The 14,770-nt window shown below is 43.9% G+C and overlaps 1 protein-coding gene across 2 annotated transcripts in view; it reads right to left on the reverse strand.

Annotated features, from left to right (window-relative positions):
* Positions 1–14,770, reverse strand: part of GRIN3A (glutamate ionotropic receptor NMDA type subunit 3A) — a 171,616-nt gene that overhangs the window by 92,553 nt on the left and 64,293 nt on the right. For both annotated transcript variants that reach the window (XM_053301169.1, XM_053301170.1), the window contains 2 exons: positions 9,615–10,219; positions 4,329–5,376 (listed from right to left, as the gene is read on the reverse strand). In XM_053301169.1, the coding sequence (XP_053157144.1) occupies positions 4,329–5,376; positions 9,615–10,219 (1,653 nt within the window). The remainder of the gene's footprint in view (positions 1–4,328; positions 5,377–9,614; positions 10,220–14,770) is intronic.

Below are 14,770 nucleotides of genomic sequence, written 5' to 3' on the forward strand. Positions count from 1 at the left end.
TACAGGCCAGTTAGCTTAATGTCCGTTCCAGGCAAATGGATGGAATGCATCCTCAAGGATAAAATTGAAAAGCACATAGAACTACAGGCCCTGCTAGGAGAGAACCAGCATGGCTTCTGCATAGGTAAATCTTGCCTCTTAAACCTTTTGGAGTTCTTTGAGAGTGTCAACAAGTGTGTGGATCAAGGTGATCCAGTTGACATAGTAGACCTGGAATTCCAAAAAGCTTTTGACAAAGTTTCTCATCAGACAGTAAGAATAAATGGGGAGTTTTTTCAATGGAGGAAAGTAAGAAGTGGGGTCCCCCAGGGATCTGTAATGGGACCAGTGCTTTTTAATTGATTCATAAATGATCTAGAAGTAGAGGTAAGCAGCAATGTGGCCAAATTTGCAAATGATACCAAACTCTTTTGGGTAGTGAAATCCAAAACGGATTGTGAGGCGCTCCAAAAGGATCTCTCCAAACTGGGGGAGTGGATGAAAAAAGGACATTGTAGAACTGGAAAAGGTGCAGAAGAGGGCAACCAAGATGGTCAGGGGCCTAGAGCACCTTTCTTATGAGGCAAGACAACAACACTTGGGGCTTTTTAGTTTAGAAAAAAGACGACTGCAGGGAGACATGATAGAGGTCTATAAAATCATGCATGGTGTAGAGAAAGTGGCTAGAGAGAAATTCTTCTCCCTCTCACATAACACTAGAACCAGGGATCATCCCATGAAATTGATTGCTAGGAAATTTAGGACCAACAAATGGAAGTACTTTTTCACACAATACATAATCTACTTGTGGAATTCTCTGCCACAAGATGTGGTGACAGCCAACAACTTGGATGGTTTTAAGAGGCATTTGGATAACTTAATGGAGGAGAGGTCTATCAACAGCTACTAGTCAGAGGGCTATAGGCCACCTCCAGCGCCAGCCTCGGAGGCAAGATGCTTCTGAGTACCAGTTGCAGGGGAGTAACAGTAGGAGGGAGGGCATGCCATCAACTCCTGCCTGTAGGCTTCCAGTGGCATCTGGTGGGCTACTTTATGAAACAGGATGCTGGACTAGATGGCCCTTGGACCTGTTCAAGCAGTGCTGTTCTTATGTTCTTAACAGATGGAGAGCATCAGGCTGGCCAACCCTGTTCTGTGTACTTGAAGAAATACAATTTAGAAAAGGTGCCATAAGTCTCCAGTGATCTTTCATTCCAAAGGAAGTGACTAGACTTTACAGTGCTTTTTGTTCTCATCGCTTGGGAAAGTAGGGTGTGAATAAGTCATGTTTTTGAATTTCAAGTATTTGCATAGGAATGATGGCATCATCACATGGCTCTAGCTTCATTTAAAACATGTTAATTAATTAATTAATTAATTAATTACTTCTCCAGTGCCTATGGCCAGCTAGGTATTGTACAAAAGTAAGAATTTAAGACAGGCCCTGTCTTCAGCATAAAATCCAAAGCACAATCTAGCCAAAGATAAGCACAGAGTTAACCAGAGGAGAGCTGCTCTTATGGTAGCAAGCATGTCTTGTCCCCTTAGCTAAGCACGATCCACCCTGGTTGCATATGAATGGGAGACTAGAAGTGTGAGCACTGCAAGATATTCCCTCAGGGGATGGAGCCACTCTGGGAAGAGCATCTAGGTTCCAGATTCCCTCCCTGGCTTCTCCAAGATAGGGCTAAGAGAGATTCCTGCCTGCAACCTTGGAGAAGCTGCTGCCAGTCTGTGAAGACAATACTGAGCTAGATGGACCAATGGTCTGACTCAGTATATGGCAGCTTCCTATGTTCCTAACTCTCTCCCACTGAACTTAAACATGTTTTGTTTCAGAAGGACGTTCTCTAAATGTCTAAGTTCCAATCTAGACTTGAGATGTCCCACACCACATTGACACATCTTTGGGGGAGCAAAAATGGATGGAGTGTCTTCCACCAATGGGGTGCTTGTATATGCTTGGTGCTGTTCTTTTAGGTTATGTTTTGCCTTCACCTAATGAATGAATGTAACAATGAATTCTGCAGAGCACAAGCTAGCAGTGCACAAAGAAGAGAGGAAGGATTTGTCATAGCCAATTAAGGAGAGGACGATAGTCACCCAGAGGCTTTCCAGTTAATTAAACACATCTGAAAATAAAAGCCCATTAATTTGATAGGAGCTGGTCTGGACTTCCATGGAAGTAGTTGCTGCTTCATCACAGAATTTGCCAAGCCTTGAACAATAATTAATATCATAAGCAACTTCATCTTTGTTTTTCAGTTAACAAAGAAGCACGGTTCTAGATTCTCAGCTGGGCTAGAAATTGAACCAATTAAAGGAGCAATGGTAAACTTGCCGCAGACATTCTAGAGCAAAATCCACAGAATTCTCAAAATATGTGATCTAAAAATACATACTACTGGTCCTCAAAGAAGCTATTCTCATGATCCCTGGAAAGCGGGCTAAGAGAATGTAGCCCGCTTTCCAGGGATCATGGGAACTACCCGAGCCCGGTGCTCCCAAGGAGGCTAGCCCGCCTAAAGCACCCTCCCCTTAAATGGGGTTAACGGAGCAAGTGATCCGTTAACCTCATTGTTTTGATCGCATGTTGCCATGGTGCACAGCAACACACAAGGAGGCCCCTGACCAGGCGGCTGCAACCAACCTCCCGGGCTCGGGGGGGTGGTGTCTCTCTAGGATGCCCCATGTGCTCGCGCAGGGCATCCTGGAACTTCTGGGGGCCACACAGCCCCCGATCCGGCCACCCAGCTACGAGTGGCTTCTTGTCTGCAGGGAGAGTGGGCTAAGCCCAGTCTCCCCCCAGAACCCCCTCAGGCACTCCACACGTGTCGTGTGAAGCGCCTCAAAGACTAAACACATGCATCTCTTCAACTTGTAGACTTGAGGAAGAAGTTGAGATTCAGCAGTTATCTCAGAATTCAAGGGTGCTCAGAATTTATCCATGAACTGAAAATATCAATGGGTACTAGTTTTACTGGGACAGAATCCAATCCAATCCAATCCAATCCAATCCATAACTCTGTTTACAATTTATTTCACCTCCATTCTCGGCTTTTGCGATATTTATGCTAACCTTCCTTTTAATATATTCACATTATATATTATATTTCAATTAATGTTAGGTTTAATTTATTATAGGGCTTTAAGATGTTTTGGGCTGATCCTGTCTAAACACTTCAACATTTCATAAACTATGATCCAGCATTGTGGCTCTGTTGGCATTGGCAGGCAACCTCCCATGTGTATATGGAGTCCTATTGGGCAGAATTGGCAACAGGATTGTCCACCATGCTTTTAGGCTCTGGATCAGAAACATCTTGCCCTGATCCAGCAAGAGAGATGGATCCATCTGTGATTCCCTTGCAGGATTAGGAGATGCATGTGCACATTGGATGCTATCATTAAAACTTCCCAAAGAAAAATAAATTCATACAGACAAGGAAAATCTAAATACCATGGCAACAATAAACTTAATCACCTTACAATACAGAATACCATATAAAGGAATTTAAATTAAGTCACCAGTACAACCCACACCACGAATTAAACCAATTTAATTATAATTTTAAGAGGTGCTTAGGCAAAACATGCCACTCTGAAGGTTACAAATCTGACATCTACTGGATAATGAATTTTGTGCTCTATGCTCACTACATGGTGTAAACAGAGTGCACATTTGCATCTGCACTGCCCCAGATACAGGCATGTGCATCCCAATCACTGCCTCAGGCTGCACATGATCGGCTGCCCTTGACTATATCAGAATCGAGGCTACTCGCATACTGCATAAGGCAACACAGATGGTTGGAATTGCACAACACGACACCCATTATTTGCAGTGGGCATCCCGTAGCACAACTGCATTTGTCCAGCTTTCCACCTGAGCAGAACTGCCCTATTGCACAACACCATCAGTGGTAGTTACATAGATGCAGCAGTGCTGATGGTGTTCCAACTGTTTACAGTGTAGTTCACAGTATGTGTGAACTACTATCTTGCAGATGTTCACATCACTTGATTTTCATCAGTCGATTCCTCTACACTTGCTCACAGCTGAATGTATGAAAAACACTCAGATGAGTGTACCATAGTGTCTGAGTTAATATGAAAATTCTGACTCTCAGGATTTGTCTGTGTTGATTCATATATGCCAGCTACTATTTCTTGCTGCAGTCATCAAATGATGAACAGTATGTATCTAAAGCCTTTACAATAGTGAGATGCAGTCTTCAATTCTATATTGTTTCATAACAAAGGAATGTATGAAATTGCACAATAGCTAAATCTGAACTTGCGATGGAAAGATCCCACACTGAATATAGAAAACAAAGGCTGTTTCTTACCTTGGGGTCATGTATTCCCGAGAGCTCTTCGTAGATTTTCTCTCCCACCATTACGGCAGCCAGATTAGCTGTGTATGTCGACAGACAAAATAAACAAAAAATGGCCCAGAGGTTCATTAAAAACCTTCCAGTCCAGCACTTGGGGGGTTTGATGGCCGATGTTCTACCAAACAAAATGGCATAACAGACATTCAAGGCAGAGGAGAAGGAGAAAACCTTGTCCCTGTTTCTCCCCTTCGGAGTCATCCCAAAGGGACTTTTCCATTCATACAGGGTGAGGAAGATTGCAGTGATGTGAAGAGCCACAAAGATTCCCAGCCACATGGTCCAGTGGAGTGGCCACATAAAAGCTCCAATAGGAGCCGCTGTGTCTTTGGTTCTCACCAGGATGCCCAAGCTGGTGGAAAAGAAGGGGCTGGTGAAATCAATTACTTGGCTGCGGGCTGTGTTGATACTAAAGGAAGTCACGGCCATGTGGGCAGTCCCAGCCAGGAGGTCACCCACAAGGCCTGTCCACTGGCCATTTTTCCAAGCCCCGTACTTTCCATCACCAACAATGTACAGGTCAAAATCAAAGTTCATATCTTCAGCCAGTTTTTCCAACAGATCTATACAGTAGCCATAGCAGCACTTTTTTAACTCGGTGGGGACTGTCTCATTGCCTCCTTGGAGGCTTTTAAAGAGAGTATCCAGCACTGCTGAATCATTAGTCAAGGGGTCCAGGCAGAGCTGCCCTGCTGGGCACAATCCTTCATCATCCACAGTCCTTGTGAACACAAAAGGGTGTTCAATGAGGGTCACCACCCTCAGGTGCAACCTGGTCGGATGCTGGTTCTGATTCTTGTGCCTCTGGGCCTGCTCTGGCCAGATCCCATAGTCCATGATGACTCTGCCTTCTTGCCAGCTCCCTAATCGAGTCCACATGGGATTTCCTACAGGATCATGCTGGAGGTTCCAAATGAAGAAGTTATTTTCTGAGCTGATGATGGAGGAGCCTTTTACTTTAATGTGGCCACTGAGCCCATGAAAGGTGGTGTTGGCTAAAAACCTATAAGAATAAAGCAATACGTTACAAGTAAATACTGAAACAATGGGCTTCTCAGAAGTGGCTTAGATTAGATACTGCTGGACCCTTTCATTGCTATGCACTTTCTTCAAAAGAGACAAGGGCCCAGTTCAGATGCTTCCTTAGGATGAAGATCCCATGGTGCAGGGACAAGCACCTATGCCTATGACCACACCCACCATGCCCACAACATAACACATGGTGCCTATGCCCATGTTCACATCCACCATGTGAAGTTTCACATCACACATTGCATTATTATACCATACATTGCATTATGATACCAAACTTTTCCGGGTAGTGAAATCCAAAACGGATTGTGAGCAGCTCCAAAAGGATCTCTCCAAACTGGGGGAGTGGGCGACAAAATGGCAAATGCAGTTCAATATTAGCAAGTGTAAAGTGATGCACATTGGGATGAAAAACCCCAACTTCAAGTATATGCTGATGGGATCCGAGCTGTCGGTGACGGACCAGGAGAGGGATCTTGGGATTGTGGTGGACAGCTCGTTGAAAGTGTCGACTCAATGTGCAGCAGCTGTGAAAAAGGCCAATTCCATGCTAGGAATCATTAGAAAGGGGATTGAAAACAAAATGGCTAACATTATAATGCCCACACTTGGAGTACTTGGTGCGACCACACTTGGAGTACTGCGTACAATTCTGGTCACCACATCTTTAAAAGGACATTGTTGAACTGGAGAAGGTACAGAAGAGGGCAACCAAGATGATCAGGGGCCTAGAGCACCTTTCTTACGAGGCAAGACTACAACACCTGGGGCTTTTTAGTTTAGAAAAAAGATGACTGCGGGGAGACATGATAGAGGTCTATAAGGTCATGCATGGAGTGAAGAAAGTGGAGAGAGAGAGATTCTTTTCCCTCTCACACAACACTAGAACCAGGGGTCACTCCATGAAATTGATTGCCAGGAGGTCTAGGACCAACAAACGGAAGTACTTTTTCACACAAAGCGTGATCCACTTGTGGAACTCTCTGCCACAGGATGTGGTGACAGCCAACAACCTGGATGGCTTTAAGAGGGGTTTGGATGACTTCATGGAGGAGAGGTCTATCAACAGCTACTAGCTGGAGGGCTGTGGGCCACCTCCAGCCTCAAGGGCAGGGTGTCTCTGAGTACCAGTTGGAGGGGAGTAATGGCAGGAGAGAGGGCACGCCCTCAACTCCTGCCTGTGGCTTCCAGCGGCATCTGGTGGGCTACTGTGCGAAACAGGATGCTGGACTAGATGGGCCTTGGGCCTGATCCAGCAGGGCTGTTCTTATGTTCTTATTATTGATGGCTGAAATGACTGGCAGCCCTCTGTTGATGTTAAGGAACAGTTAGGGTGCTGCTCAACCTGAAAGGCAGCCCTGACAGTGTAGCATGACATGCTGTTATGGAATGACTTAGATTACTTCCCCGCGGCACTCCTTCTATTGGAAACAGTTGCCCAGGAGTGGTTTTAAGTCATTACACAGCAGTCCCATTGCTACACACAGCTCTCTGATGAACACACCTGCATGATACACATTTGTCACATTCACACTTAGATTTGTATAGGGACACAGGAAGCTGCCATATACTGAGTCAGACCATGGGTCCATCCAGCTCAGTATTGTCTACACAGACTGGCAGCAGCTTCTCCAAGGTTACAGGCAGGAGTTTCTTTCAGCCCTATCTTGGAGATGCCAGGGAGGGAACTTGGAACCTTCTGCCTGCAAGCATGCTGCTGACTCTCTTCCCAGAGTGGCCTCATCCCCCAAGGGGAATATCTTACAGTGCTCCCATTCAAGTGCAAACCAGGGCAAACTCTGTATGGCAAAGGGAACAATTCATGCTTGCTATCACAAGATCAGCCCTCCTCCCATGACCAGCTCTCCTCCCATCAGGTGCATGCTCGAAACACCTTTCTTGTACACATACAGGTATAATCTGTGTGAGCCCTAAAACATAATCTCTTCCCTTTTAATCCCTTGTATATGCACATTCTGTTTTTTTTGCATTTGAATACAATGCTGCCTGTCGAACCTTGACTGTTGAAATCAGACTTTACACTGGTGGTATTGGCAATTTAATCAAATGTAAGGTTACTGTATTCCTAACCCAGGCCTGCCGCATGAATTCTTCTACTCTAAGGAAAGAAAGGAGGAGAGATTGCTCTTAAGGGATCAGTGTGCAGTTAATTCACTGTGCTTGAATGCAACACATATTTCAGAAGCCTGTGCTTCTACAATAAAGCCACAGTGGTCGACTTCTGTTGGTGGATTAATTAAATTATTCCATATTCATTAGTTTGATGACTTGGTCATTCTGTCTTTATCTCACAAAGTTTAGAACAAAATGAGAAAACGAGAATGGGCAGCAGGTCAAATCGTACAGTGGTTTAATTACCTAAGTAGCATAGTTAAAACACCATAATTTAAGACTAGATGGGCCTTTCAAATCCTAATGCTTTTTACCCTGTAACAAGGGCGATCATAAGATTAGGAATTCACTCAGCAGAAATTCTCTCATCACAAGGCCTTTAAAGCAAGTGTTTTGTCACAAAAGCACAACTATCTATCTAGAATTGAGCCTTACAGAAGCCCTGTTCAGACATTATAATGTACAGGTGTCTGTTCACATGAACATCTTAGTGTGCAAATGACTGTATATGCATTCATTTTAGAAGTGGACCTGTGTGCAGGCTCCCTCAAATGCATGGTACAGATAGGAAGTGTACTAATGTACGTCTGTTGAACATAATGTGCAGATAACTACACAGGTATACAGATCTGCACATGTGTACACTGCACACAGATTATCCATGAACTGAACATAATGTGTGAACAGGGCTATACTGTTGAAAGAGCCACTCCAACTGCTGTCACAAATGCCATGAGTTCAATCTTCAAAGGTTGTTCTGCTGTTGTAGTAGTAAAGGGCACCATTTCCTTACGGCATCTGTGGGCATGTAAAGCATCTTGGGACTTATTGGGTTATTATGAATTAATGAATCTAGTATAGCCCTGTGTTCCTTGAGATTCACAAAGCCAAATGCAGCCCACTGACCATACATGGTAGACCAGTAGTAGTAGCGGCTCGATAATCTTCTTGGGCTACAAAAGTAGGAAGAAGAGTGGGAGGAGTTAAATATCTGGAAGGCCACAATACACAGCTAGTGGAATTCTTTTGGCTTGGCAGATCACATGCTGTGCAGCTCAGATAGTACGTTCAGTGTGCATGCATAGCCCAGCAGGGTTGTCCTACATGAAGCTGCCAATCAGATTATTGGTCCATCTAGCTCAATATTACCTGCACTTATTGACAGTGACTCTTCGGGATTTTGGATAGGGATCTTTCCCAGCCCTAGCTGGCAATGTCAGGGATTGAACCTGAGACCTTCTACATGCAAAACATGTTCTCTGCCACTGAGTTATGGACGCTCCTCAAAGTCATGTCAGCCTGTTAACAGCAAAAGCAAAGAGACACTTGTAGCATCTTAAAGACGGAGCAGATTTATTGTGGCATGTGCTTTCATGGAGTACAGCCCACTTACGGCTGATGAAATGGTCTTGTGCTAAAAAGAAAAGAAAAGTGTATGTCACAATAAATCAGTTCAGTCTTTAAGATGCCACAAGACTCTCTCTCTCTCTCTCCTTTTTTTTTTTTGCCAATATACATGGCATTCTAAAAGGTAGCATAAACCAAAGAGACTGGTCCCTGTCCCAAGGAGTCACCATAAGGAAGATCAAAAAGAGAGGTGAAGGGAGGGTTTCTCAGCTGCTGCAGTTGCAAAAGAAAAAAGAAAAGAAGAAGAAAAAAAGCTAGAGGAGGGAAAGGTGGGGGGAAAGGAGCATGTAGGGGAAGGGTTAAGTGTCTCATCTCTGCCCACCACTTCTGCCTTCCAAATCATGTCTCACCACTGCAAGTGTCTAGATCTGGGTCTCCAGCAAGGGTGGCACTCCAGAGAGGGGATGGTGAGGGACTGCCCCCTCAAACAAATAGTTTGCCCCCCACTTGCCACCCATTTCTGTTTCAGAAATCTAATATATGGAACTCAGCTTGCCCACCCATAAATGCACTTCACCCCTTCTGTCCCCCCACCCATATTTTTCCCCAGTGCCACATCTGGTCTCCAATCAATGTCAATGCTGGTCCTTAAATGTGAAAATGTGGCATGTCAATATTAGGTTCATGTACATGGTGTTTACAAGGACATTAACCAAGGGGGAAACTTACTTGGCTAAATACTGCCCTGAAGTGAGATTTTTTTCCTCCGTATTCAAGCAATTGGTTGTACTTGGAATAAGTGCCAGTTCTGGTTGGATCATGGTAGCTGAAGCCACAGCCCTGGCCACCAGTTCTGCTGCATCCTGGACATAGTCTTCAAAAAAAGACTGTGTCGTTTTCCCATGGGCTATGAGACCCAAGGGCAAGCCTTCTGTCCTCAGCTCTTCCACATTGTGTGAATCCCCAAGAATCCAGTGCAGTTCTGGAGGCATCACTCCAAACTGAGTGGTTATCTCAAAAATCCTCCTTGTGCTTTCCATGTCACAGCCAAACATCACCACTGCTGCTGTTGTGTCCTTAATGTCCTCCAAATGAGCTTGCAAGTAGGCCAAGAGGTCGCTGGTTGACGTGAGGTTCCCTGTGATATTTATAATGGGTCCCACATAGAATTTGGAGCTCTTTTGCGTGAGCAAGAGGAAATCTGTGATGTTCCACTCTTCCTGGCAGACCATCAAGCTGAAATTATACCAGTTGTTCAAGGCCAAGATGGAGAAAGTGACATCCACGTCAAAACTTAATGAGCTTTCTAAACTCAATTGTAGATGAAGGGGATTCTGTAAGATAAGGGAGATACTGGTTAGCAACACTTGATCATAAAGATAATAAGGAAGGGTGCACGTTTTGGGCCTGCTCTGCTAATTCTATTGCTGGCATCAAGCCACATGTGATGGAATCCAAAAGATGCATTTAATTCATGTTAAGCATTTTAATATTTATCGGTCGACATCCAGGCCACTGCTATGCTGGCGCTATGGGGGAGGGCCAATTTTCATGGATCTTCCCTTCCCTCTGAAAAACACTGAACCTCCTGAAAATATGTCCCTGAGGGCTGCATGAAAATATGTCCTCGGGACATATTTTCAAGAGACACAGGAGGCAGCCATGGAGGGGTCTCTGCCATCTCCCCCTCTCCCTGCTCGCCTGCTCCCATTCTAAAAAAGGGATGGGTTCAGCCCATTTTCAGTCTGCTCTGGCCCTTCCTCTGGTGGAGGCTATTTTGTAGGCCACGACACATGCTCAATGGGCCTCTGCTGGGTCATGACTCAGGCCACGCAGAGGCCCATTGGGCATGCGCAGAGGCCTCCAAAATGGCCACTGCCACTGGCGGAAGGGACGGAGGAAGGAACGGCCCCCAAATGGGCTAAACCAGCCTTTTTGAGAATAGGAAAAGGCCGATGGGGAGGTGGAAATGGTAGAGACCCCCCACCATGGCTGTTGCCATCGATCCAGACCCGGCAGTGAGTGTTAAAAGTAAAACAAAATTTGTTTTTAAACTTAGAACCCCCAAACCGGTTCCAAGCCAGCTTGGGGGTGGGTGGGTGTTCAGCTCGAGGTTGAGCCGGCCTGGTTTGCACATCCCTACCAAATGGTTCAGGTACCAGCTGTGAATATGTGGTGTGAAATTAGGGAAGGGAATAAAGCCTCTTAGCCCTGCAAGAGAGTGCAGTACAAAGCAAAATTTTATGTAGTGATGTGTGTATATAAAACAATACATAACATATTGACCATAAACTCACAGAACTGGAGAGGCTATCTAGTGCAGCCTCCACTTCCAGGCAAAACCATCCACACACTAAAAATGTGAAATATGAAGACGTATTGTCTGGTTGAGTTGTGCTTCAGAGTGTCAGAAGCCAAATTCTATGTCCCAGCCTTTTGGAAGCATGTGGAAGTGGTCGCTCTCCGTGTAACCATCTCCATGCAGGACAGTTTGTTTCCAGCGCAGGGAAGCAGAGCCCCATACTGGCCCAGAGATGGTTGGGAAGGGACATAGGGCATGTCAGGAGGTGCACATGTGGAGGCCTGGGAGCTATAGTCCTTTCAAAGGCTTCAAGTGCTCTCCACATAGAACTCGATGGCCAAAGGACTACATCTTCATGCACACCTCTCAGTGCTCCCTGCACATCTTCCCAGCCATCACTGGGGCAGTAAGCGGCTTTGCTTCCTGTAAAGGAGCCCCCCCGCCCCCCGCCTTGGAAGAGGGAAGTACTGAGCAAGAGTGGCCACAATAGGGAGTGGCTGGCTCTCTCATCACAGTTCCAAAGGGCTGGTGCATATGATGTGACTTTCCATACTTCTAAGCATAGCCCTACTGTCAGGGCGATAGAACTCCACCAGTTATAGCAAACACTGTGCTATTTCCCTGTCAACAGAACCAGAGATATTTGCAATGTAAAGCCGCATCACGAAGCTTATTTAGTAGGAGTCCGTTTGCAGCATGTTAATCCACCCAAACAGTAAAAGGCACTTCCCACAATAGATTTGCAAGGAGCCAATGATGTAATCCCCGAGAGCGTGATAAGACAATCTGCAGTTCAGGATATTCAATCTCTTTCTCCCTCCCCCAAGCTCTCCTCCTTTATATTCAAGGCCTCTTTATAGAAGCACAGAGGCAAGCTAATTAAATGGCTAAGAGTACACAATCTATACACATCTTGTAATATCAATAATTTACCTAAACTACATAATGAGTAAAATATGTGGGTGGCCAAAAATTCTATATGATCTGCAATCACAAAAGAAGTCATGGTATATTATCCAACTGTACCTATATAATTGGCACAATACCTGGCTCTTTCCCCACTATAGATAAAAGCTTATGGTGTGCATTGAATTTTTACTTAATATATTGGAATGTGATCACACACCTTTACCAGTCTGACTTGTCTAGAAGCTAGACCTCACAGTCTTATTACAACTAAAAAATAAATATTGTACAAACACACACACACCTACTTTGATGTAAAAAAACAGCTTCTGATTTTAGAGAGACATACTGTATATTTTAAGGACATTCTTAGAGTGTCTGAAACATAATGTATGCCTTATTAGATAGAGAGCCAGCATGGTGTAGTGGTTAGAGTGCTGGACTAGGACTGGGGAGACCCGGGTTCAAATCCCCATTCAGCCATGATACTTGCTGGGTGACTCTTTGCCAGTCACTTCTCTCTCAGACTAACCTACTTCACAGGGATGTTGTGAGGAGAAACTTAAGTATGTAGTACCCTGCTCTGGGCTCCTTGGAGGAAGAGCAGGATATAAATGTAATAAATAAATAAATAAATAAATAAAATAATCAAGAAAGGTTCAAGGAAGTTGTCCCAGATTTCTGACCATTTATCCAATTTATTTACTTTTATGAGGGCCCATTTTTCATGTGCCTCTAACTCAAGCAGGTCATGCACTCAATCTCGGAATAAAACCCCCTCTGATCTACCCACATCTACTGGTGCAAGAGGAGTATCCCTTCTCCTATTCCCTCCCCCCATCACCTTCTGCTCTCCTTCTCCCGCTCTCTCCTTTCTTTTCTCATCTCCCCGCAACCAGAGCTGACTTGGGAAGGGAAGGTTGGGCATGGGGCAGGGCGGACTGGGAAAGATGTTTGTAAAATACAAAATGTCAAAAAATATTAAATTTTAAAAAGAAAGAAAGAAAGAAAGAAAGAAAGAAAGAAAGAAAGAAAGAAAGAAAGAAAGAAATGTTGTCATTCTTACGAAAAGTATGAACGGACAGACAGGCAGTGAAAATTAGAAGAGGAAGGAACAGGAAGTTGCAGCTAGGATATTTATATCTGTGGTTTATCTGATGAGAATTCCCATGTTATGTGCCGATTCACATGTTATATTAAACACTCGTACAATGAGTGTACAGTGTACACAGGTACAGATCTGTACACAGGTACAATCATTCACATGTTATGCTGAGTGCAGGTACAGAAGTACACTTCCTATCTGTATCATGCATTTGAAGGGCATGTATTCAGATTCATTGTTAAAATGCACACAGGTATAGTCATTCATACAAACATGTGAACAAGTGAACAGACATCTGTACACTTGTACAGCATAATGTCTTCAAATACTGTTTGAAGTAACTAGGCATGTCTGAGTAGTTCTTCATAAGCAAAAGTGAGTCTCATGATGTGGTAAAAAGAAATAGAAATTCAACAACAGACTAGAAAAGTCAACAAGTGATGAAGCTTAGCATTGTTCAGTGCTATAGCTGGGATAACGGAACCACGGCTAATGGGGCATTAAGTCAATAGAATTGTGGGGGTTAGGTTCCTGGAGGCTTAAAAGCCTCCAGGAGTAAAAGCCTTCAGGCTTTTCGCCCAGAGACGAAAGTTTGGGCGATATAGAAGTTAAATGAATGAATGAATGAATGAATGAATGAATAAATAAATAAAATGGGGGGGAAACCATCTGGGTGGAAAAATAATTGAAACAAATTGCCCTACCATGCTTCATGGGCCTGCAGCTGTCTCTCAATGCATCTAAAAATCTAAGTCTTGATTCTAAAAGTCACAATTTTTCCATGCAGAAAATTAAAAACAAAACAAAAAACAAATGAGCCACAAAATGGCTCCATTTGAGAAAATGGTGGCCGGAAATGACCTCAGAGGTCATTTCTGGCCACCCCAAACTCATGGCTATGCAAAATTAACCCTTTCTTGACCTTCCCCCCTGCATATGTCGAGGTTGGGTGTCAACTACCCAACCGTGGATACACAAAACCATTGATGCCGGGTCTGTGAATGGTGAGGTTCACCTGTATTTTCCTTCATTATGCCAGAGAAGAAATATATAATACATTTTAATAATATATTTAGGCTATATTTGACATACTTCCAGGAAATTATTATTATTATTTATTTAAAATATTTATACCCCGCCCCTCCAGTGCACTACTGCTCGGGGCGGCTCACAACAATATGATAGACACAAGATACAATAAAGGTAATAAAATTAACTAAATTAAATCAAAAAAAGTTGTCAGATTAAAAACCACAATCCTTATTAGGTTCAAATTAAATGTTAATTTAAAAGCCAAAAACTGAAAAGTATAAAAACTGAAAGAACCTACCAGATATAACAAAATAAAAATAAAAATGGAGCATTAAAAAGCCTCCGTAAAAAGGTGTGTTTTAAGATTTTTTTTAAAAAACGAGGGAGGGAGCATGGCGAAGCTCTTCAGGGAGGGCATTCCAAAGCTGAGGGGCCACAACTGAAAAGGCCTTCCACACTGTTCTAAAATGCTTCAAAGATTATTGTAACCCTAAAATGAATACTGGGCAACATGATAGGCAAGGTAACAGCTGGGCATGC

This window comes from Hemicordylus capensis, chromosome 2 (genome assembly GCF_027244095.1).
Source record: "Hemicordylus capensis ecotype Gifberg chromosome 2, rHemCap1.1.pri, whole genome shotgun sequence".
Classification (NCBI taxonomy): Eukaryota; Metazoa; Chordata; class Lepidosauria; order Squamata; family Cordylidae; genus Hemicordylus; species Hemicordylus capensis.